At 42.0% G+C, this 25,950-nt stretch overlaps 1 protein-coding gene across 2 annotated transcripts in view; it reads left to right on the forward strand.

The window, feature by feature from the left end:
* The window catches only part of TIPE3 (TNF alpha induced protein 8 like 3), a 70,689-nt gene that overhangs the window by 32,078 nt on the left and 12,661 nt on the right, over positions 1–25,950 (forward strand). Inside the window, exon 2 of one of the 2 annotated variants that reach the window (XM_090029115.1) lies at positions 878–979. The exons of the other annotated variant lie outside the window; for it this stretch is intronic. Within the exon in view, the coding sequence (XP_089885241.1) occupies positions 878–979 (102 nt within the window). The remainder of the gene's footprint in view (positions 1–877; positions 980–25,950) is intronic. 2 annotated transcript variants of the gene reach the window in all.

The following is a 25,950-nucleotide window of genomic DNA, read 5'->3' on the forward strand; positions in this document are numbered from 1 at the left end:
AGTGGAAGACTGGCAAGTGAAAGGAATATTGTCACCGTCTACCATTCACAGGAATTTGTCTCAGCTGGGAGAGGACATGGGGTGCCACTGAAAAAGGAATAAGCATTTTTTGTGAAAGAAGCAGTTTGAAAATGAACAGATACAATATTCTTTTAAGGATGCCTGCTCTACCAAGAACTTTTCTGGCTACAACTACCCCAGAGAGATAATACAACATATAATATGGTATATGTTGATATGGATATCTGCATGGGGTTGAGGCAGAGAAGCATGTGTTCCCTTCCCAAATCAGATTTGGCTTGCTTTTAGGGTTTGGTTTTGTAGGTTTTTTAAAGACAGGAATCAGTTCCTGGAGAGTACTATTTTAAAGACATCAATATCTAATGTATTTTTAAAGGCAAAAAAACTGGACAGCGATGACAGGCAGTTCTTATTCCACATACTTAAATCAACTAAGAAACTCGATCCTGCAGTACATTTAAAAGTTGGGAGGATTTTCATAACATCTTCTTGGAGGGGGAAGGAAATCTGTATGTATACTGAATATCCATTTTGTTTTCATTTACCAGATAAGAATACTGTAGAAGAATATGCACTTACACTGAGAAATTCACTAGATCAGTAGTGTTTCCTGAATAGAGATAGTCAGAGACTATCTTCAGGAAAAGCTGGAAATTCTGCATTAACACTGGTGCCTTGATTCTGTATTTAGTAAGTCTGCCTTTCTCCTGTGAGTTATTAGTAATTTACATATCAATGTACAGACTGACTGTGGTTGATCAAACTGGATATTTTGCACTTATACAAGTATGTTTGTATACTGCAAACTTTTATAATATGCCATCTTAAATTCTTAAAAATATTTATATATCCACAGGGGCAGATCCAGAGGAGGTGCAATGGCATGGATCCACCCCGCTTTCAGTCAGTGACACCGCGGGACCAGCAGCCAGGGACTTTTTTAAAGTCCCTAAATCGGGTAAGAATTCCCACCCCCCTTCCACTTCATGCTCAGCAGCATCTCCCCCCCATCCCCTTCCCACTCCACCACTTTCCTTGCCCACAGCTGCCACTGTCTCCAGCTGCCCCAGGGGCAAGGGCTGGGGAGGCAATAGAGCCACTCATGCCCACTCCAGCCATGCTCCATGGGGAGCTGGGCTCAGCCGGAGACAGCGGCAGCAGCGGGCAGGTTCCTCTTTCCTGCCAGCCAGGACTAGGCACAGGGAAAGGGAACCTGTCCGCTGCTGTCTCTGGCCAAGCATGGCTCCACATACAGCCTGGCTGGAACAGGGCAGGAGCAGCTCTGGAGCTTCACCCCTACCCCTAGTCCCCAGGTCAGCTGGGGACAGCAGCAGGCAGGGGAGGGAGATGAAGGTGGGGGGACAGCGAGGGGATGTGCCGCTGAGCACAGAGGGGAGGGAAGGGAAGATTCTTACCTGATTGGAGGACTTAAAAAAAAAAAAAAAAAAAAAAAAGACCCTGACTGCTGTTCCCACAGCATAATCTGTCTACCCTAGTGTGGGGTGAGGAGAAGCTGGGAACGGGGTACAGCCACCCCTACAGCACCAGTCAGTGATCCTCCATCTCCCTTTACAAAATCCTGGATCCACTCAAGTATATCCATTACATAAACACAGTTTCATAATCAGTGACCACTTCATTTCATTTTACTACTGCTTGCTTGGAATAGATCTTTAAGCTTTCTGATATCACAATTTGAGCTGGGGCAGACGGCTCCAGAAAAGTTTTTGCAGTTCCTCTTCTGAAAATCGCAGCCATGGGTCCAACCAAAGGGATCACGAAAGGCTCTTTTCACGACTTTAGGTCCACTTAGCTGTCAACAATTCACATTGGGCTTAAGCAATAAAAGGCTTTGTATGGATCATCTGTACAGGTTTCAGAGCAAATAATTTTTGTTAAATCATGAAAGTCTTAAGCTTAGGCCTATAGTTACTTCACATGTCATCTCTGTTAATATTCAGTGTCATACAGAAGTTTTCTGGCCTCTTAGAAAGCAGAGGAACCATAGCACTGGGTCAATTTGTGTAGTTAGAAAAATCCATTAAGGACTTGCTCTTCCTAAATAGCTTTTTAGTGGGTGTAATGTGTTGTTGACTTTTGACCAGCATCATGTGAGTGTGTAAAGGCAGGTGGTTCTTGTTGTGAACCTGCAAACATGATGCATTGCTTCACCATGGGAGTTTAATTTTCTGTGATACAACACAAGTTTCTGATTTTGAGGAATGTTCTCTGAGATATCAATTAGGCCAACCCAAGCCAGACAGCGTGATACTTGTATCTTCTTTAAATTAACTTGTATTTTGTTTAATACAGAGATAAGTTGTAGTAGTGAAACATTTGCCCCACTTCTTTCTAGGAATAAATTACTAAACACCTCTTCTCTTACTGGTTGCTAGGCTCAATTACTAAAAACATCCAATTTGCAGTCCCTGAATTCAGTTGGAGTAGTCACAGCTTCTACCCAGCTGTATACAATACAGAGGAATTATAGAAGTGTTCCATATTCTGCCACTCATTACACATAATAGCACTGTGATACCCCGTTCAGAGTCCTCAGTTTTATACATGCACAGCAACGCCTACCTCTCCAGTATCCCCTCCATGAACACACAAAGGAGTAGCGTGCACAGAAAGCTACTTCAGTCTGTATAGTAAGGGGATTGGACCAGACATGGAGCAAACACATTTGACCCTGCAGGCTGAATAAATGACCGGGTCAGTGGGCTGGATTGCTCCTGCAAAGTGGCCAGAATGGGCACCACATGCAGCACCCAGGGCCAATCCAGCACACAGCATGCGGATCCACCCAGAGATGAATGGGCAGGCTGGTTGATAGGGCTCCATATCCCAGCCTGTAGGCCATATCTTTGACACCTCTGGACTAGATGACACCTGAGGTCTCTTCCGACCCTATAATTCTATAGAAAGCTTCAGTGAAAGCAGGAAGGTATTTTGCTGTGGAGGTATCAGATCTTGAACATGTGACTGTACATGAAAAACCAGTGGAATGGTCCAGGGATGAGGGAAGGGGCAGTGCATGAAAACCTATGGAGGATGGCCATCAGCTTGGAGCAGCATGCAGATTTAGAGCAAAGGAAACAAACAATGGCCACTACCGCAGCACATACAGGCTGTAACGGGAATCAGGAAAGGCTTGCAGCGGATAGTGAGAATGAGGAAAAGCTTAGCCGAACTTTCCTGCAGAACTCTAAGCCTTCTGTGGTGTTGTTTTTTTAGCTCTGGAACTTGAGGGAAATTCCTGTGGAATATGTACCCCAACAAAATGGAAACAGACGCTCAAACCCAACAACATTTCACTTCTGATCTTGCAAAAAACTACTAACAAAAAAGTCAGCAACAGACAGAACACAAAACAAGCTCCTATTTCAGTCAGTGACTGAAATAAGCTTCTGCTGTGCTATTTCTGTCTTCCTTGGGCCAAAATCATTTCCATCCTTGTAAATCATTTTTCCATGTAACAATCTGGTTTCATTTTGCTGGCCTTGATATAAGAGAAATCTCTATTTAAACCTTGTAAATGTCCCTTGGAAACCAGATTAATACCAGTGAAGTAGCCAATAAATAAAATAAGCTTAGTAAATGGGAACTACCAAGTATTCCCTCCAGCATGCTGGAAAGTAGCAATAGCACTGGTTGGTTCCCCCTTAGTGTTCCCTTAGATTTCCCAACACTGGAAAGAGAGAAAGACTTTGTGCCAAATGAAGGAAAGCACCTCAGTTTGTAGCTGCAACTGTTCTATTCCTTTCATGTAGAACAATGAAATGTCCTCACTTTTACTGCAGTCCTATGAGGAAAAGCTGATCCTTTAGATGACGTGCATCTGTCAGTAATCTAGTCTCTTATTCCACCTACCCCACAACAGCTAGTTTCAGGGCTAGGTTCTACTTGTACACCAACACATATCCAAGGATTCATGTCAATGATCCTCTCCAGATGTAAACCATTCCATGATCATACACATTAAGCTTAGATCAGTAACATTTTCTGTAATGTTATGCCAAAGGTAACAGAACTGAGAGCAATTAGAAAAGGGTGAAAGTCATCCCTGTGCAGAGGTCCAATACAAGGCCCTCTCTTCAAGCAACACTACAGAAGTCTTGTAGTACTACCCTCTGTACAGGTCTGAATCTTAGGGGTAGAATGAAGATTGGTTAAGGTCCTGGAATTGCATGCCTAGTTTAAATACTCTAGGAATTACTGAAGACAAGGAGGAATTTGGTTGGTTTAAATAAGTTTTCATTATCAGAGAAACAAAAAGGACATATTAACTAAAGTACTGATTTAGTTTACCAAGATGATATTATCTAATCCTGTATCAGAACTCATCTTTACTTTAAAATTTAGCTTTAAAAAAAAAAAAAAACACCTACACAAAATGTATGAATAAAACAGGGAGGAAAAAAATCCTCAGAGGCCAAATACCAATTTGAAAATTCTTACCCATCAAACAATATGATAAGATACAGAAGAGGAGAAGTGCAAGGCCCTTGTTGGGAGAAAGTTGATGCATTTTTCACTTCAATCTTAAAAACTATATAGGCTGAGAGAACACAGGATACAAAGACAACATAAAGATAATGCCAGTCTGAACTACATGAAAATCATTCTTGTTTGGCTTCTTTAGGCATAATTTGAAGTCATCCCACACTTGAGCCATAAATAGTTTCTTTCAAAGCAGCATATTCTATCAGTGTGTAAACTAATCCTGCAGAGTTGGTAGCACATATTAGGGCAATAATAATATCGTAATTTAGAATTATTTTGTATCCTGCTTAAGTAATAACAGACTTTAGAGTATATATAAGCCCAAGAAAAGGATTATGATGGACCTTCTCATGCTGCACAATTGAAATTAGTAGGGAGAGCTACATAAAAATGGTAGCAAGATTAGAGCTGTTTAAAAGTCAGAGTTTTTGTTCTGCAGGAAAATCCAAAGTGCTATCTTATTCCATCTTAGAATGAAGAAATAGAACTAAGTTTCCCATGGAAAGGAAAACCCTCCTTCACCAAAATTATTTTGAAATAATCAAACTGGTTTTGTTCATAGGCGATGCATAGCAGGGGCACATCTACCCCACCCCGAGAGGTCTGGTGCACCCCCTGTCAGCAAGCGCTCCGGCTGGTAGGGGAGCACGGAGAGCGCTTGTGCCCTCCCTGAATTTGGCTCAGCTGGTAGCACATTGATGGCAGAAGCGACCAGCAGGGGGCCAGGGGGCAGCGATGGGTTGCTGAGTATGCCAGCAGGACAGCTGGCACTTCTACATGCGGCACAGTGGCGGTGGAAGTGCCAGCACGCTCAGCAACCGACTGCTGGGGACCCCCCTGGTCGTGCCCCACTGGTGCCCCCCCCAGACTCCAGAGGCACCAGTTGACCATGGTTTTACTCCACCCAAAAAATGTCAGAAGGAAAACTGTGCCTGGGACCCCATGCTCAGAGGCTTCCATCGGACCCCATGCTCAGAGGCTTCCATCTTAGGCTAGTGGACTAAGACCAGTGACCTTGCAACTGGGGAAAGCTTCCTGCCCTATGACAAGAGCCCTGGAAAACCTAGGGTCTCCAAGCCTCACGGTTTTATAGCCTGCCATGTGAATTACTTTATCCATATGGCAGGCCTATACAAGCCACAGACCCAGGAAGCCAAGCTTGCCACACAAGTTGTCAGGAAGTTTACTGAAATGCATGGAGATTTCCATAATACTTTTTAATTTCAATGAAGGAAAAATTGTTTAGTAAGAAAATTCTCAACCAACTTTAGGCAAATAGTAATGCCAAATGATGAATTTGTGTCTCCTAAGATTGAATTTGTAGATATGACCAAAATATATATTCTTAGTACCGTAAGAAAATCCCTGTATGTCTGTAGTGGCAATTTGCTCTTCTTTACTTCATTTTAAAATAAAGTAAAGGACTGGTCCCTCAATTGGTGCATATCAGTACAGCCTAACTCACTCTAGTTCTGCTAGATCAGTTTGCATCAACTGCTGATCTTGCTGCATTGTTCCCAAAAGATTAAAAGCTAGGTCTTAGCTAAGATTACATGGCAAGGGAGGTGGGGAATGCCTGAAATTTCTCTGGAATGTTCTCATTACATTTATGGGGTGCCTGGAAGAGTGATACCCAGACTCCTCTTTGAGATCATTGGGTGCTGCTGTGGTAGACATACTATTTAACAATTTTGTAATAAAATGGTTACCATAACGCAGACAAATTTTGGAAGAAATTAATAAAAAATTCTGGTATTTTTTTTCTATATAGTCGCACAAAATTCAGATTATTTGATTCACTCAAGTAGCATTATGCAAGGCAAGAGGGCTTTTCATATGTGTAAGCTGAGCAAGATTCGACTCTGGTGCCTGTAGTTATTAAAGAAGAGTGGTTTGATTAGTTTCAACTTGCTTTCAGTTTTAGTTTTAAAAAGGAACAAATACTGCTGGGGGGTGGGGGAATCAACGAGGTGCCAGAGCTGGCAACTGCAGGTCCCCTGAGTTGCCAGCTATTCTAGTCAGGGTACCACTGAAAAGCCTGGTTGAGAGCTGTTTTCTGGCAGTTGTGAAGCAAATGGCTGCTCCTTCATTTTCTCCCCCAACAGTGGGCTTGCACAGGAGTATCAGAGCAGAACAGGTTCTTTATTCTAAAAGGCAAGAAAATATGTATTTAAAAAAAAAAATGCAGATGTCCCCGCCTCTCTTCTTAACCATTAGCTCTTTGCTAACAGTCAGAACACTTCATAAACAATAATCTGTAATTGCTCGTCTCGCCACTTCCCGTTTGGTTCACACATGCCAATTAAAAACAGGGAAAACAGCCTAGTCCATTTCATTTTGTGGATCTTGTGCATTAGCACAATGCTAGAGTGTTGCAGGTTTCACCAGGGAATCGAAGCATGTTTTTACATTGACTTCTTAGGTTTCTGTGCACACATTTCTCTTACCATGACTTTTTTTCACTAAGCACCTCTGCCTTCCCCATCCAAATGTAAACATTAAGCCTGAAACATATAGCCTAACAGTGGCTAGACTACAACTCAGGAAAGAAGAAAATACAGTAAAATGTAACAGGGATAGATGCTTTGGAAATTATTGTAATTAAAAAAAACCCTGCTTTTTTGAAACGCCCCATGCTGTGTTGCCAATATGCTGCATGCAAGAGAAAACAATCATGAAGGGAGAGGCCACAGTTCTGAATTTCTCCCTTGCTTCCTTGTCATTCAAGGGTGAATGCTGCAACTGTATATCAGGGGCCCTTCGTTGCTCACTGTGATGCTGTAATGTTGATCTCCCCTTCCATGTGGTAGCTTTGAGAAGTTAACTGCAGCTTTCATCAGCATATCGCACCCCAGAGTTTCTAGTCCTAATCCCAGCTCTGCTGGGGCAGGAAACTGCGAAAGAACTCAAAGAAAAGCCAGCCAAACAACAAAGGAGCCTGAACAGCAACCAGTACCAACCATGCTGCTTGGTCAGGACAAAGCTACAAAAGCAACATGTGCCAGGCCCAGATATGCAGTAAATGTAAAGCAGGGCTCAGCAACACAGCTAGGCCAAGATAATAGTAAAACAGTAAAAGGGGTGATTTGGGCCTGTCCTACATCAGGGCCTGAACATACAACAAAAGAGTGCCAGGCGTATTTGGCCGCAGCCTGGACATTTGATCTCAGCTACACTGTTAATGCTGAGACCTAACAGCTACAAAACTACAAAAAAAGGGGGCCAGGCCTATCTTGGCTTGGACCTGAACTACAACTAGCACCCAATCACACTGCTTGGTTGGGACATAAACTGTAAAAGGGACAAAAGGAGGCCCAGGCCCATTTCATTGGGACTGGACTGGGTGGCAAAAGGCCAGCTAGACCTATGCTGCACTGAGGCCTGGATACACAACAAGAAGTGCCAGGGCTCTGCTCAAATCTGCCAGCCAAACTTATGGCTGGTGTTCAGCCTCATGAGTGGACTGAAATGCAAGAGCTGTGAAATAGCAAAGAAGACCTAGGCTTATGGCTGCAGCCTGGATATCCAGTCTCAGCTATACCACCACGCTTAGACACTGCAATCCCCAATATGAGGAGGGCAATAACTGCTGGGGCCTTGTTCCTGGTCAGTCTGTACATTCATGACATCATCCCACTCAAGGCTTACATGGCCAAAACTGCCAGCAAGACATACAGCTAAGGTTCAGCAACACAGCTATGCTGAACCCAAAAGTTACAATAACTAAAACATGCCAGGCTCTCAGTCCTGGCCTAGAGCATGCCAGCATGAGTGCCAGGCTCCAACCTTGGCTAGTTTGCTCTTGGGATTGATTCCCGCCCCCCTCCCCCCCTTGCTTCATCCCACTCAAAATCCAGAAAACACAAAAGGGGAAAGAAGGAGAGAACAGGGGTCTCAAGCCCCGAGGCAGACTTTCTCTCCCTGTGCTTGAGGCTTTCCCGTCGCATAGCTTTTGCTTGCCTCTCCAGTAAAGAGGGGAGACCACCCCCCCACACTGAGAGCAGGTTTGCTGGTTCCCAATTCAGCAGTGCAGCTCTCAGCAGCCCCAGAAGAAAAGAGCCCCCAGCCCAGGTGGTCTGAACTTTAAATAACTTTTCTGATGTCATTACGGGGTCTCAATCAAGAAACAGCATCATTTGAACACTGCTAATGCAGACCAAACAATTCAAAAGTGGTCAGTGCTCCTGGTTTTGCAGGTTCCTTTAAGAAATCTTAAGACAATGGTCTGGACACAATGAGGGGAGAGGGGAGTGGTCCTCTTCCAGTCCCAAAACCCCTCATAATATACAACAAGCAAAAGCACACGCTTTGCCCCACACAACCCCAAGTGTGTGCGAGTGTTACAGATTTCTTACAGTAGGCTAAATAACAGAGACACTAGTTTATGCACTTCCCGTATTTTGTCTGAAACAAGCCAAGCTGGCAACAGATTAGGAACCAATTCCTTCTCTTGAGCACTGAATTTATGATAGTGGTTTTGCTGACAAATCTGATGTTGCTCTGGTTTAACAGGTATAATCCAAATAGTGGCAAAGTACATTTCTCCACTGGTTCTCCTCACCAAATAACCATGTTCTCAACCTCTAGGAGTGAGAAAATAGCTCTTTCTACCCTTTGCCACAAAGAGTTCCAGTTGCAAAGGTGCATATTGTCCATTGGAAATGAGACAAAAGCTTGGTAACTGCACGACTACTAGTGCACTGAGGGGATTTCTAAGGGCCATCCACAACAGGAGATGAGAAATGAATTGTCAGAGTTATTTTGGCAGGGGCACAGGCTGAGTGTTCCACTTTAAGTGCCCTTACCTACATGTATACATGAAAGTAAACTGAAGTATTCAGAGAGAGGAATGTACAAACAGGAAATGCCTCTTCAATTAGCAACATCAAGTGCCTATAGAACAGCAAGTCACTTGACCACATCAGTCTCTGACTACTAGTTCTTATTGCCCAACTTTCCCCACTCAAGAAAATACAGCCCAAATAGGATTCTTCTGTGGGTTTTCCAGTTGTCATGAGGAGTAACTATCTGGTTAGAGTTCTACAAACAACCAGGAGAATAAATGCAAGCAACATTTCACTATCAGTGAGATAATCAGAGTTACAGCTTAAACATTCTTACTATTCTAATTGGATAAGGAAACATTTTCTGCATTAGTTTTCTTAATAAGAGGTGTTGCATTTGTTTTCCTGAAGAGCTATGTAGAAATATATAATATAAAATACTGTTAGCTGATCACAATTAACCACCATGCACCTGATCTGCATGATGAAAAATAAACAAGCAATGACTTGAAACGAGAGAACAATGACATAGAAAAAGAGATTCTAGGATTTATAAACCATAAGAGGAGAGCTCAACAGGTGCTGACAGATGTGCAGGCCCCTGCTGTAACTCATAGCACATTACATAGAGTGCCAGGAGTTAGTGTCTCCCAACCCAGAAGAGGTTTGCCTGTTGGGTCAGGGCGGGGAGCTCCATTTTGGAGCTGATGGAGCCAGAGGATCCTGCCTGCAGCCTCTTTCCCCAACTCTACCCAACTCTAGTTCTGTCTGCAGGAAGAAAGGGGTTAGAATGGAGGGGAAGGGAATGCAGGCGGACCTGAGCTTGAGGGTGGGCAAGTAGATTGGAGCCCCCTCCCGCTTCATGCCACCCCCTCCAACTCAGGCCAGGCAAACTCCAGCATGCAGCTTCCTCCCCCTCCCTTCCTGTAGGCAGTATCAGGGGCAGGGTTGGGCTGATTCAAGTTCCCCAAGGAGCTCCAAGGTGGAGTGCCTTCATCTGACCTCTCATTTGATAAGGATGAATTTGTCACATGATTGGCTACACGTTTGATGCACGTCACAGCACAGCTGTAGAGCAATTTCAGGGGTCAAGACGACAACAAATATCACGTCTGCGTGTGCCCAATAAAATGATCTAATTGTTATTGCAGTTTATCATCATGAAATGTATAGGTACTTCCTTATCTCCATCTACTCAACCGTGTCTTTTGCTTTTCCTAAAGCCAGTTTTCTGCCTGCTCCTTTAGTGGCCTAGACCTTCTGCCACTTCATTTTTTAAGCTGACCTAGGATTTTGATTTAAAAAGGTCATTCATAATACAAAGAGTCTAACATTAGTGATTTACATTCCATTGTCCCAAACAAGTCATAGCATCATCTTATAATGGAAATAAAGAGTAGGAAAGGGACACAAGCAGACACAATAAAACATCAGAGAACTCTGCTGGAGAATTCATTGTAATGAAACATAAGCTGAAGAAAAGAGCAATTAGGCAAATGAGTCCCTCTTTACACTAGCTAATCCAGTCACTAGCCTTGAAGATTACAACTTGAATACCACAGGGATATCCTTTCTGAATTCATTTTAGGCTGTGTCCCCTGTGCTGTGCAGGCTTATCCTCTGATAGCTTATGAGAAATTGGAAAAATAATGCCAGACATCATACTCAGAGACAACAGTCTGAGAAACATGTCACGTTATGCAATATGAATCTCTTACAACGTATATTAGATTGGGACAGTCTCCTTAAATAGAAAGCTCCCTCTAAAAGGGAAAGGAAGGAGCATCTGGTAAATATTAATTACCCTTGATTGAGAAACTGTTGAGAAGAGACCTAAAAGCAGTTTGGAAAGATAGGAAGGAGAAGCATCTTCTTTATCATACATAACATCAGCATCTTCTGGAGTCAGATTCTGTCACCTTTGTGAACACTGAAACACCTTCCTCTATGAAACACTACAGTTAATTAAGACTTGCATTACATTACACTGGGGTTGGCTCATGACCCAAATCCCTTTACTCTGTATATACGTTTTAGAATCTATAGATAGGAGTGGTTATGAAGGGAATACTAGTTCTAGGTGATGCAATGAACTTTGCAAAGAAAATAAGAGGCAAAATGTTTCTCCCTAAGCATTTTACTCCTAGTATCTGCTCAAAGAAACTAACGTGTTTGCAGTAAGAAAGGTTTATTATATAATTAGTGCAAGGAGTTGTTTTAGTACAGCTGAGAGTGCAAATAATTAAAAAACCCACAAGTCTAAATTCACCATTTCGTTAATTATTAGCGAAGAAATAAATATTAAGCATCACAATTATGACTAAGTTATGGCTACAGGTGTATCTAATGGTTTCCAAATTCAAACCAATTTTTTATTTGGTAAAAATAGGTGAATAAATGCAAGGAGAATTTGCCTGAGCCTTGTCCATTCCACCACTAATAAGGCTTCTTAGTTCATCTGGCACTGGCATACAAAAAGCATAATTCTTATAGCTACCTGGATTAAAAAGAAAAAAGAAGGGGCGGGGGGGAAGCGCTGTTCTGAATCACCGTTTACAGAATTGTGTTTCTAGCATCAGTGTTGCCAGTTACTGAAAAAGCTGGCAGATGATCATAATAGATTAACTTAAAAGTGATTTATGTTCTGTGCATAAGTTTCTGAAGTCCAGATAAGCAAAAACTGCTCTTCTGCATTTTCTCCTAAGCTGCTCTGTGTTTGGATGTTGGACCAAAACTTAGCAAGCAATAGCTTGCTTATTATCCATTTGACCTCAGTCTCCCTTCAGCAACTTTGGAGAAGGATGAGACATGCCATCTGATTTTCAAGCATTCTCTGACGTGCAAAAGAAAGAGTGGTTTTTGGCCTCCTTTAGTCCCATGTCTTTGTGGGATGGGTCCTCTTCACAAGTCATTTCTTTGTGCATTACAGTCAAATAAGTGTCATCTGTTCTAATGTTATCTGTTAGCTCGGTGGGATAGGCTGCTGTTAATGAGTGCACATAATAGTGAGAAGCCAGTCTCAGAAGCTCATTGCTGCAAGAAGCATAGCTATTGATATGCTGGATGGATTAAGGAGGCTTGGAAAGTTCTCACATTTGTTCCTGCAGCAAGTGCAATACTATTTAAAAATGTAGGGAAAAGACCATTGAAAAACAGTTAATTGTAAATCGTCTTCATGCTCAAAGCCTGAAGAAAATACAGACAAGCAGCTGGCCGATGGGAAGACTCTGGCAGAGTCACTTCTAAAACAAACTTTGGAAAAAGACAGACAAATAACCAAGGAAGGCCCAATGCTGCAAGATACTGCGGGGTCACGGGGAACCCTGAGTTCAGTCCATTGGCAACAGCCAGTCTACAGTATCCAGCACCATCAAATGATGCCCTCAGCAACCGGCAGTTTCAGGCCTAGAGGAGAGGAAACAGATCTCTTCAAAAGAATCTCTCTGAATAGCTTGGGGGAAAAAGATGAAGCAGGCCAGCACTTGAATTTGGCAACAAGTATAGCTCCATTAATGTCAGGTCAGCTCAGTTTAAGTTCTTCCCAATGCTGTGCCAAATGAAACATCAAAAGCAGTACAGAATAGAGCTCAATGGCAGAAAATTAGCAACTCAAATAAGTGAAAATAAAACTAGACAAAAAGGATAAACAAAAACCTCCTTTTCCAGGCATGAATATGGTCCATTAAATATTTAACAAGAAAGGTTAAAGTTGCACTGTGTCATTACAGGCAAACTGCAGATCTTCTCTCATATTGCCTAAACAGTGTCAGGATGTTTCATTAAAGGAATAAATGATTCTTAGCAAAAGTCAAATCAGTTAACAGTGTTTAAGAACATCAGTCAGCTGGCTTATTAGCTGGCAGAGTCAAACTGAATGTTTATACCTTATATAGCAACAATGCATGCACCACACATAGGTTAAATTTCAGCTCTTCTTTTTCCAAGCCTTGTGGAAAATCTTAGGATGTCCTAGAACATTAATTAGTATTAGCTAGGATGAATGAGTATATTCCTTTCAAAAGCATCAAGAGGGATCCTGTCATCACACTTCAAATTACTTTAATTGTAAGCTTTTTGGGACAGGGCCCATCTTCTTCCTGTGCGCTTTGTGTTGCCTAGAACAGTGGGGTCCTAAAAGTGTTTGTCAGTGTGCTTATAATGAATAAAAGTATAGTCTGTTTTATGAAACTCTCTCTACCACCCAGGATAATAACTACCTCATTTCATTATATAAGTATTTCAGAGAAGAATGGAATCTTGTACTTGAAAGAATCAAATAGATCGTCAGAATTGGGACTTGAATAAAATGGTCCACAATTCTCAAAAAGACATCTTTAATGGGCCCACTGGAGACCCGCAGAACAGGATTTAGCAATTTCTGACCATCTCTTCCTTGACTGGGAATTGGGAGGTAGAGGTTTGTAACAACAACCCTCTCTAACTTCTACTGGAAAAGAGAGATCTGAATAGAAAGCAAATCCAACCACCATTACTCAGACCAAATTCACATTAAATTCAGGGTGAGCTGTGTACAAGCAAGAACAGCAGGATTAGTCCCTCAGGATGGAAGTTCTTATTGCAGAGCCCTTCCCAGAGCAACTGCTAGAATTTCTGAAGCAGCTCCAGTAAGGGTTCATTTTATGAATACTGCATTAAATGGATGGAAGTATGGCAACATGAAGAGATTGGTTGTTTCCAGCGTCTTCAGAAATATTCCCGCTTCCTTTGAGGATATGTTCATTTCTACATCTGTACTGGAAGGAGAACAGTGTCTAGTCAGTGTCCATCAGGCTCTCAATAATCTATGCTCAAGACTGCAGTCACAGGAGATACTGCTGAGTTACTTTCTGTACAAGTGATAGTCCTGGTGAGCTGTCACATTATTTTAGCAGGTAAAAATATACAGTGTACCCTCTAACCCATCACTCACGTTCAGTGAAATACAGGGACTTTGTGGTTGTACCTGAAGCAGCAGGGGCATGACTACATTGACTGTACTAGTTGTTTCCCCTCTCAATTTTATTTCTAATAGATTTCATAGACATTAGGGCTGGAAGGGACCTCGGGAGATCGAGTCCAGCCCCCTGCCCAAAGGGCAGGAAGTCAGCTGGGGTCATAGGATCCCAGCAAGATAAGCATCCAATTTACTCTTGAAGGTGTTCAGTGTAGGTGCTTGAACCACCTCCACTGGCAGACTGTTCCAGACCTTGGGGGCTCGGACAGTAAAGAAATTCTTCCTTATGTCCAGCCTGAAACGGTCTTGCAGGAGTTTGTGACCGTTCGACCTTGTCATCCCTTGGGGCGCTCTGGTGAACAAACATTCCCCCAGATCCTGGTGGTCACCCCTGATAAACTTATAGGTGGCCATCAGATCACCCCTGAGCCTACGCTTTTCCAGGCTAAAGAGTCCCATGGCCCTCATCCTGTCATCGTAAGATCTGTTTTCCTGACCTCTGATCATGTGCGTGGCTCTCCTCTGGACTCTCTCAAGCTTCTCCACATCCTTTTTGAATTGTGGAGCCCAAAACTGACCTCACCAAGACCAAGTGCAGGGGGAGAATGACGTCCCGGGATTTGCTCGAGAAGCATCTATGGATGCAAGCCAGTGTTTTGGTCGCTTTACTAGCCGCAGAATCGCATTGGAGGCTCATGTTCATCTTATGGTCAATGATGACCCCCAAGTCTCTTTCTTCTGTAGTGCTATCCAACGTAGCACTGCCGAGCCTATAAGGAAGCTGCAGGTTTTTCCTCCCAAGGTGGAGAACCTTGCATTTTTCGGTGTTAAACACCATCAGGTTCTTGTCTGCCCATTTGCTGAGCTTGTCCAGGTCAGCCTGGATCACCCGCCTATCTTCTATTGTGGATGCTTTGCCCCAAAGTTTGGTGTCATTGGCGAACTTGGCCAGTCCACTCCCGACTCCAATGTCCACATCATTAATGAAGATGTTGAACAGGATGGGCCCCAGGACAGAGCCTTGAGGGACCCCACTGGTCGCAGGGCACCACAATGAGTGACTGCCATCAATTACAACCCTCTGGGTCCGACCACGGAGCCAATTTCCCAGCCAGCGGATCGTGGTGGAGCCAAGGCCACAACTGGGCAGTTTGGCCAAGAGGTGATCGTGGGATACCAGATCAAAAGCTTTTTTGAAGTCAAGATATATGACATCAATCTCTTCTCCCTGGTCCAGGTGATAGGTCACCTGGTCATAGAAGGAAATGAGATTGGTCAAACAAGACCTACCCGCAACAAACCTGTGCTAGCTATCCCTTAGAATGTTAGCCTGGGCCAGTCCCACAAGGATGGCCTCCTTAATAAACTTTTCTAAAATCTTCCCCAGGATAGAAGTCAGGCTAATGGGTCTGTAGTTAGCCGGATCCACTCTCCTCCCTTTCTTGAAGATCGGCACTAGGGAGCTAAATTCCACTCCTAATAAAGTCAACCTGTATATAAAGCCTGAGTAGTCCAGGACATGTGTTCTCAAGCACCTTGCTGAATTGAGGCCCAATGTAAACAACTGCTTTATAAATCTAAGGACAGTGGTCAGCAAACATTTACCATGAAGACATGTTATCTGCTACAGAACTCAGTAAAGGGGATTTTCTTCTGCTCATACACAACCAATGGCTTATGGATTTTTTTCCCCTTCTGTCAATGAAAAATTTGATCCTGAGTCAATGGGCTTATGTGACTACATAGCAGGGATGCATAAAAAAGGAAGGTACATCCATATAAGTGAAAAACTGAGGGCCAACAAAACAATTCACCGTTGCAACAAATAACGGCCGCAGTGATGAAGTAGACCTCAAAAACAAGCTGTTCAGTATTTTTCCAAGATCATTTTCATTTCACCTTTCCTGCAGTAAAAGGCTGCATTTGGAGTGAATTTCCACAGTGCAGGCATTTGCAGCCAGTGCTGTTTAACTTAATAGGGACTCCTTGATGAGAGAGAAAATGTTTCCATTATCAGGATGTTCCTTGTGATAAGTCATGTTTTGTAATACTCTCAGTGAACAAGTATAAAAACCAGATTATCCTCATTAGCATGCATTTTTTAAAGGAATATTGCCTGTATCTTATTTATGCCACTTTGGGGTAGATGCATCATTATCCAAGCATTTACACTGTGCTTATCACTTTAATCCGAACCCCTAACAAAACAAAAGTGACATTTATGATCTAGTTTCCTCTCCCCTTCTCCTAATGCAGCACACAGATCTTTCTTTCATTAGTGTTAAGCAAATAATGGCTTATAACGCCACATAGAGAATATGCTGTAACATTTAGACATTCATCTTGGTTTAGAAGCTAAGGAGGGAAAGAATACAGATGTACTTTTGTCAGAAAGGCAGACTCACAATTCCAGTAGGAATAATTCTACTTCAGTCACTTTGCTGTGGGACGTGACTTACAGCTTCGTTAGCATTTATTAAGTTTTCAACTTATAAAAAAAACAAACAAACAAAAAAACCAAACCTATCCCTCTTTTTTATTAAAAATAACTCAATATGAATATTAAGACTTTATGGAAGAGTTTCAGAGACCTAGTACAGAGAATGTATCTAGACCATACATTGTTTTAAGTCCTCCTATGCAGATATGGAAGCCCTCAGGCGTCTTATCCTAAATTTTGGATCATACTTAAAGGACACCTTAGTATACAACAGACATGCTGCAGGTGAATGAAATAGATGACCATGACAAGACCCATATATTGGGCTGTAGATCTCAGATGGTAGCTCAAAGGAACTTGCGGGTTGCATGCCACACAACTGTAACAGGTGAAGAAGGCTTTTCTTCTACCAGTAAGTCCCCAGTCAGACAAGCTAGCTGTTCCGAGACAACAACTGAAGGTAGCTCGGATTCTTCCTACATATGAAATTGAAGCAATTTTTCCTCCTTGTCAATTTTCTACTTCAAAGAACAAGAGAGGGAAGATTTAGACTGGGCTGGCCAGATCTCTGCTAGTTAATCCTTCTCAGAAGGAAAAGGAAACATGTATGTACAGTTGCATACCCTGTAATTGAGGGGTTTTGTTACCTAAATGTAAGCAGCCTCTGAAACACCCTAGCAAAAAGCACGCACTCCTGGTTTGTTTAATATCTTTCTAAAAACATAGTGCAGTGGTTTGGGGCTCTTGTGGGAATGTCCAAAAGCAACATAAAATATGCTTGTAAGCCTATGCAGCTTCTTTCTGTTCTCCTTGCACATGCAGGCCTGCTGTCTCTAACTGTGGCTGATGAATACCTTTCTAGTACTCCTAATCTGAAAATAAGGGGTTGATTGAAGCTTGATTTGCCAGCACGTTGGACAATGCTGATAAATTTAGTTTAGATTTCACATTGAACAACACAGAGACATGGAAACTTTGGCATGGTCATATTATGTAACAATTTCAGTTAGATGCTTGTTTATTTTCCTGGTCAAGTTATACTAAAAATACACTGAAATAACTGTGCACACATTACGGGTTGTAAATGCATATTTATCCTAATATAGTTTATTCCCTTTCCTATATAGAAATAATCTACACCGGGGTGTCAATCATATAGCTCATGGGCTGGATCTGGCCTGCAGAACCACACCATCTGGCCCCCTGGTAGTCTGGGGGGCTACTAGAAGTTGAGGGGCAAGGCCTGCCATGAAGTCTGGGGTTCTTGGGCCCCTACACACATGGCCATTGGTGATAGCCCTCCAGTTCCACGTTGCCACGTGCCTCTGGTTCCATGCTCTTGCCTGGCCAGCGCTTCACACTGTCACTGGCTCTGAACGCAGCCCTATGTCACTGCCTCCCCCCAGACCTGTGCTGCTGCCCAAAACACAGCCCCACTGCAGTTGCTGCTGGCCTGATAGATTGATCCAGCCCAGGAGGAGCCCTTGTGATCAGGATCTGGCTTGCAGGTCAGGGCAAGTTTGACACCCCTAAGCTACACCAATATAAGCACATGTAGAACATGTCACCCAATTAACACAATCCACGCTGTGCGCTTAGACATTGCCATATTAGATCCTTTATGCACATAATTCTAAAGGGATCTCAAAATGTATAGTGAAATAATGCTTTGTCTTGAGATTGTTGGCAAGTCCTTTTCTCAAATGGCATAGCAAATATTTTATGTGGAGACCAGTTTTAGATCAGTGCTTCTAGGTTTGTGTCTTCAACAGTTGACTCAATGCAAACAGACAGGTACCTGCAGGTTCTCTCCCACCCTCATATGCAAGTCAGGGAATTGGATGCAGTTTTCCATGTTGTCACGGTCACAAAATGAGCTCTTTTTACACCCCTCAAGTGCTCACTTCAAGGACACCCTTTGGGTGTCTTAATGCAGTCCCATTACTCAGAGAATGTTTCTGACCTGCAGTCCCCCTGAGCCTCATCCATGACCAGTGCCTGAGTAAAGGGATTCACTAACAACTTCTTAAGAAGAAAAGCATTGCTTTATTCATTCCCACCAAAATACATAACAAGCGGTGGAAAGGAAAACAACAATGAAAGGCTTGTACAACCGTCTCACCTAAGCCACCTCCTTCCCTTGCAAGTTCTGATTCTGTTCTGTTCAGCAGGCCCTGGGCCTCGGAGTCGGACAGCTGCCCACCCCAACCACATTCTCGCACTGACTGCCAAGAATACAGCGTTATCTTTAACCACTGCCCCCTATTTGTCCTCCCTTTTCTCAGCTGTTCTTTGTAGCCACTTAGGATTATCTGATTCTAGGCTTAAGCTTTGGAAAAAGAAACCTTGATGATTTGCTAGACAGAAAACAGCATAATGGCACCTTATAAACTAATGCCAAGAGGCATATGCTTTCATAAGCAACAGTTTGCACACCTGATTACTTACTTGTAAAAGCTCATGCCTCTCTAAATTAGTCCAGGGACTGGCAACCTTCCAACTCATAGGCCCCGTCTCCCATAGAGCCAGGCCTTTGACAGCTGAGGGCTCTCCTTGTGCTTGCACTGTGGTCAGCCACCAGGGGCTCTGGCCGGGAAGAGCTCCGCTACAGCCTGGCAGCATAGGTTCTGGCTGAGAGGGGCTTTCACCGTGCCATGCTGCTGCTGAGCACTGGTGGTAGCAATGGCATCCTAAATGTCTGCCCACTGCTGACTCGCTGCCAACCCCCAAGTTAGTCTCTAAGGACATTTATAGATGTGCTCCGGGAGGTGGGGAATGCTTTAATTAGTGTGGCTCCAAGAGCTAATTAAAACCACCCTGAGCATCATGTGCTTCAGCATCCCCACGCTGAAAAATAACCGTGGGGCACTTTGAAATAGAGCTCAAATAAGTTTTAAAAAGCACCCCACTGCGCTTTTTCAGCACAGGGACACATGATGCTAGAGCACAGTAATTATCATGCTCCAGCAGACTTGATTAATTGAGTAATTACAGCACAGAGCAGCCTCCCTGCACGTGTATAGGAGCTTTAAGGTGCCACTCTGCCCTGCCTTCTGACTGACTTCAGAATAATGTGCCTAACTACCTATTTTGGTCATGGATGGTCTAGCTGAAGTCAAACAAGAGGACAGATCCCCAGTAGCACCTCCCCCATTATTGTATTAAAGACGTATGCCATTTTGGCTAGTGTTTTAGTTCCTATTTGTTTCCTACAAGCTGGCCACCTGTAATTTTAATACCCTGCCATCAAACACGCTAGGCTCAAGGAGATAAAATGAAGTGCATAAAATATCTGCATGTTCATGAATATTTCCCTCATTAGCCACATAAATGAAAACAGAAGCCATTTCAGTTCTAGTCAGGAGCAGCTTTTTTTAAGTTTATGCTTCTGCACAAATCATTAGTGATACCCCTTACATATGTACAGGTCTTCCCCACTCCCCCTCCCCCACAAAAGAAAAAAAAATCAAACAGGATTATGCAATACTTTGAGTCATAACTGGATTTGTTTTAATTTTAAGGATTCCAGATTTTATACTTGTTTTAGCATTAGCTTCAGCCATTTATCAAGTTATATTACTCTGAGATCTAATCACCTTGACCATGTATAGCAGACAAACCATGGACTACTCACTTTCCCCTTTACTTCTAAGCATCACGTTAAGTAACAAAGCAATATTTTTCTACACATCACAGTATCTCCTAAACTCTTCATTCTGTGCCGTAGATATTCCCAGTCCTTGGTCTCATTTGCTTCTCATGGAATTTTATGCATCTCTATATAATTTAAAAGCAAAGAGATTTTATGCGCTTTTCCTAGCATCTCAAATGTAAAAATATATTCTTGGTACTCTATATAGCAGGTAATGGGCAGCAGGAAGAGACACAGTTTGACAAACCTCAAAGAACAAGAACTGTATTCTTAAAACAACACACACAAACATAGCAAAGAAATAAATATCCAGAAGGGAACCTTCCTCTCCAAGCAGCGTAGGCTCCCCATCCAAGGGCCTGTTCCTATCCTTATCAGGTAGCAGTTCATTTTCAGCAACCAGATTACACATGAGGCTTTGTTTAATATCAATACCAAGCATTCCAGACAGCCTTATTTTATCAAAGACATGCTGTTTCATTTTCACTGCAAACCATTGGCTTCCTGCATAGTAGTGTGACCAAGAGACTTCTCACCCCACAGGGAGAGAAGTGGTGGGTTCTGCTCACCTGTGTGCACTTACACAATTAACCAACACAACCCTGTGAGTGTCCTGGCTTCCAGACCATTGCAGAGCCCCAGGTGGGCCCAGGCTCAAATTCCCACTTCAAATTAAATAGATTAAGGATTTGAACCTGGTCTTCTAAACACACAGCAAGTTCTCTGGTTAGTGAGCTATTGGAGAAAAGGGTGTGGGTGGAAAGCAGCAAAACCAGTATCTTCTGAATGGAAGTAGGGTGGGAGGGTGATAAATACATTTTCAAGGACTAACCTGGTTAAAGCTACTAACCTCCAGAGAAGTTTTATGGCATTAAATCACAAATTTTGGGATGCAAATCTCTCCAGCCTATAAACTGGCATCTAGAGTGTATGCAAAGGGCAAAACTCTTATCTCACTCTTTTGTGGCTCCTCCTCTTAAATGCCTAGCCCTAATCAGTTTAGTTAACTAGGCTGCAAATTCCACTAAGCGGGAGAGTTAAGCTCTGCCTCAGAATCTGACCCCTCTTGGTGAATCTTACCTTAAATGTCTAAGTCCCTAAGAATTCCCTTTCCTTCACCCTGTTTTACATCTTTATGGAAGGGAAGTTTGCCTTGTCACTTCATGACTCATACTAACTAGGACTTAGAGTTAACTAACTGGAAAAAGTACTTTTATTGCATTTCTTGTGCAAGAAACAACAGTATATGCTAATGGAAACTGGGAAGAAAAAATGTTTTAATAACAAATGTCAGAGTGGCTTCCAGTCATATCATTCTAGTACTTTGTTCTTATGAGTTCCTGGAAATGTAGCTCAACAGTGAGGCAATAAAAACTATGTTTGCAAGAGCTCAGGACCTGAAGTTTTGTTCAGATGATCTAAAGAGCTGGGTCTTCATTCCGTCCAGCACTTTGGAAAAATATGCATATAAATATTCCTGAACAACACTTAATAACAAACTTTTATTATTTATGCAAATGATTGTCTAGAAAGAACAATGCTTTATTTGAAAAGCAATATAGTTACATAATTTTGAAAGGTTTATCACCATTTATCATATTCTCGGTAGCAAATACCAGTTTGACATGAAGATAAGTTCTCCCCCAGATAATTTCTGCTTGTTGGGGAAGAATGTCTGGAATAAGATTAAATGGCTTTTCTTTTGGAGAAATTAATGAGATGTTTCTGCTGTCAAAACTGCTGGCCTCCTTAAATCCTTGAGGTTTAATACATCCTAGAAGAATAAATATTTGTCATGACCATCAAGAATGTATTGTTATCTGGTCACATAATTTTCACAGGAAGACATGACAGCAACAAGTGTAATTTTCCTGTAATGAAGATAACAATTATCCTTATAATTAAGTATCCTTGTTACACAGTTAGCACAATAACCTCTTTTTGAATGTTTATAAGATCAGAAGATAAATGTTTCTTAGAAGAAAGCAAATGTCTAAAAAAAGTCATGATTGTGAAGTGGGGGAGGGAGGAGGAAAAGAAATTAGCCCAATATTTTAATAAGAGAGAATTAAAGTCTTTACCAGTTAATGCCCAGAATGTAGTTGCATAGTATAATACATGCTGCAATTTTTTTGTCAATTATTTAGCATCTAGAAACCTGATTCAGGGTGCAGACTAATGTTTTATATGTTCTGTCTGTGAGCCAGATGTATTAATCCAAAATGTGATGTAGCATTTCACTGATTTCACACTAAAAAGTCCCAGTTTACCCTAAGTTCTCATTCACTGCTGAAATATAAATTACTCTTTATCTCAAAGTATAGAAAATGCTGGACTATCAAAAATAGCAGGAAATTGCCACATCATCTACTCTGCCAGCAGTGCCAGAAATGCATAGACGCATCTGGATTTGCCATGCCCGTATCTACACATCCTACACATGCAGGCCTGCTAGTGTGCAAAGCAAGAGTAGATCCTCTTACAGCTGCTTTTCCAGGAGCCATTGCAAGCAAGCTATGTCACTGGCTTCCCTGAATTAGAGTGCAAAGCACCCAATTTACAACTTCTTGTACATGCATTTGGACACAAATATCTTCTGCTCTCAGCAGTGCCTTTCTCCTGGAGGAGCCCTAATCTGTCCTTACTATCCCACAAGAGAGGCTCCAGGAGAGTGTTATATTTTTAGTTGGGTGTCACTCCTACTTATCCCGGTGCAGAAGCGAAGCACTAGAACAGATTTCACAGAGGTGGTTAAGCGCAGGTCAGATAAACATTTGTCTGCAGCGGTTGAGACAGGTATGATCCTGCCTTGAATGTAGGGTTGGACTAAATGACCTCCTGAGGGCCCTTCCAGCCCTACTTTTCTGTGACTACTTGGGGTTGTGAAATTTTTAGGAACCACAAGGTTGGAGGGTGAGGTTGCCCAAGTACTACAGAAAAGCTAGCCTCTGGCAAGAGTATGTTGTTTTGTCTATTACTGTTTAGCCCTAATGAAGACGCTTTCCTGTTTTTATTCTTGCCCTTGGGAAGCAGGTCCCTGTTCTTAGCATGTATTTACTCTCCTTAAAATGATTGCGCATTCTTCATTGGGGGCATTTATTGTGATGACATTTGTTTGTACTTGGTATCAACATAATGTTGCAATAGCACTGGAAGTATTTAAATATTTGTGTAGAGTGCAGTATTCAGCACATTGCGTGGTGTTTTCTTAAAATGTATAGTAAATAAGATATGCACCATTGTAATTTATTATCACACTAAACAGGCATGCACATTGGTTCTTAAAGTAACTCAACATTTCTACTTAAGGGACTAGAATGGCTCACTTTATTCTGTTTTTCTGGATGTATTATATGAATTTAAATAATCACTGCCAAAACAACCAATATATGCAAAGGTACAAAATTGTAAGAGGGAACATCTACAAGTCAGACTTCAAAGAGAGAATTTCCTCTTTTTCAAGGCTTCAGCCGATATCACTGTTGACTGTGTGAAATTAATTGGTAGTCCCAGTTTAATTCCAACCCATGTGTTCTCATCTCATAAAACAACTGGTACAGCTAGCCCTTTTATTGGCATTTGTAACAAAACAGGCAAGGACAATAATATGGATTTGCTTTCAGTGTTGAGATTCATAGGAAGTAAAGGCAGCAGCCACTACCAGTGTTGTACCTGTAGTTTATAAATGCAGTTTCTCTGCCTCCAGAGCTCTCTGACCTGGCAAAAGATGCATTGTTATATATGAGCCAAGCTCACTCTTACTAATAAAATAACTTATATAGAACAAATCAAGTCACCATGGTAAGTCTACCCTTACTAGGGTAACAGCCAGTGTCCCAGAAAGTACTTATTTATAGAGTGACTCTTGCTATTAGAAAAGATTGAAGGGAAAGAGATTTATTTTTGCGTTTAGGCATTTTACCCACAAATAATACTGTTCCTAAGTTTAGAATGCCCAAATTGGTGTATTCATGTGCTTAGATGGCATTAGCATTTCTGTGTTTGGACACTGTGAAGTTCTCCCATGGTTGTACAGCATAATTGTGCTTGTTGGCCCTCACTCTCAACCCTGCCCCTTTTCAGTTATTACAGCAAATAACCTTTTTATACATGGGCGCGTGTTCATAGCAGCAGTCTGGGAACTTGAGAAGTTTGAGTACAGGATCCTGTCTGCTTGTGTGTATTTAAATTAGCCTTCTTTAAAAATTGCTGAGATATTCCATCTGCTCTGCTGATTTAAAGTTGCCAGATGCTGAATATTTCTTCTGTCTTGTAATAAAATACACACTTACAGTGAAGACCCTGGCAGTACCATGCATTCAAGTGTGTTCCCAAAAATACAGTAAAGATGGCAGTGGATTGCTTTTGAGAGGAAGTACATAACCAAGAGACAGATAAAGCTGCTTGGTAAGTTTGCTAATTGTAGGAGACATTTATTATAATCAAAGTCATTTATGACACAGATGACGTGCTAAGAACATGATGGAACACTGGAAAACTCATGTTCATCGTGTCCTTTAGCTGCTCTTAGGTCCAGTTACTTGTATATTGCAGTAGGTTTTTAATTATTAAAAAAAAACCACTTAGATTCACAAGTAAAAAAGATCCATTTCAATAGGAAAGGATTTTTACTGGTCTGTAACAGCTCAAAAACACAAGATGTGGTTTGTCCACTGAAGGACATCTTTGTTGTAACAAGGTCTCTCACTGTGGTTACCTACACAGTATAGATGGGAGCGGATTCACACAACTGCTACTGTGAGTGGGAGATATATTAATCAACGTTCTTTAACTGCATAGGCGTTATCTAAGCTGAAAGCCATAAGCAGTCATAGCAGTCCTTGCACTGCACACCTCCCACTCTCAGACATGCAAAGGATTCAGCTATACCTCCTCAGTTATAGGACAAAGCAAAGAAATTACCATATGTCATAGCCATTCTCTAGTAAGAGTCTGCTACTGCAATTAAAGCAAATGCAAACAAATGACTCCACAGCACGTCTGCACTATAATAAATGGGTAATTGTTACATAGAACGGTTTTCCTGTCTATGAAGAGGGATTTTCATTTGTGTACTAAACAATCCTTATTACCATCTCCTTAAACATACTCTTCAGCATTTCCTTAGGGGGAAAGAATTTCATTCACACTCATCAGCGAAGCTTTGTTAGAGTTATGCTTAATATCTGCCTAATTGATAACATGGTTTCAGATGTCACATGGGCAGAGTGCAACTCTGTTTGAATGTGCAACTCTTTGCTGCTTAAATAATCAGCCAGGAAGTGCCAGGAAAATAGATATAATAAAGGGTCTTCATAGCTTTGGCCTAGAATTACCAAACTTTTGCAGCAGCATACTATGTACTTCTAAAATTGTGTGGCCTCAAGCCTGAATTCAGCTTAGTGGCAGTATGCAGGCCATTTTTATCACCAAGTGCCAACAGGTGTGTACTCATCAGTACTACACCTAGTGAGGATTCCTCAACTTCAAATTCTGCTTGGAGCTTTCCAAAAGACCTCCCCAGCTTCATGTCTTTGGCCACACTCCTCCCTTTTCTACCCTGATCGCTTGTTGTTAACGTGATTAGTTCCCA

This window comes from Crocodylus siamensis, chromosome 15, assembly GCF_052110815.1.
Source record: "Crocodylus siamensis isolate JL-2025a chromosome 15, ASM5211081v1, whole genome shotgun sequence".
NCBI lineage: Eukaryota > Metazoa > Chordata > Crocodylia > Crocodylidae > Crocodylus > Crocodylus siamensis.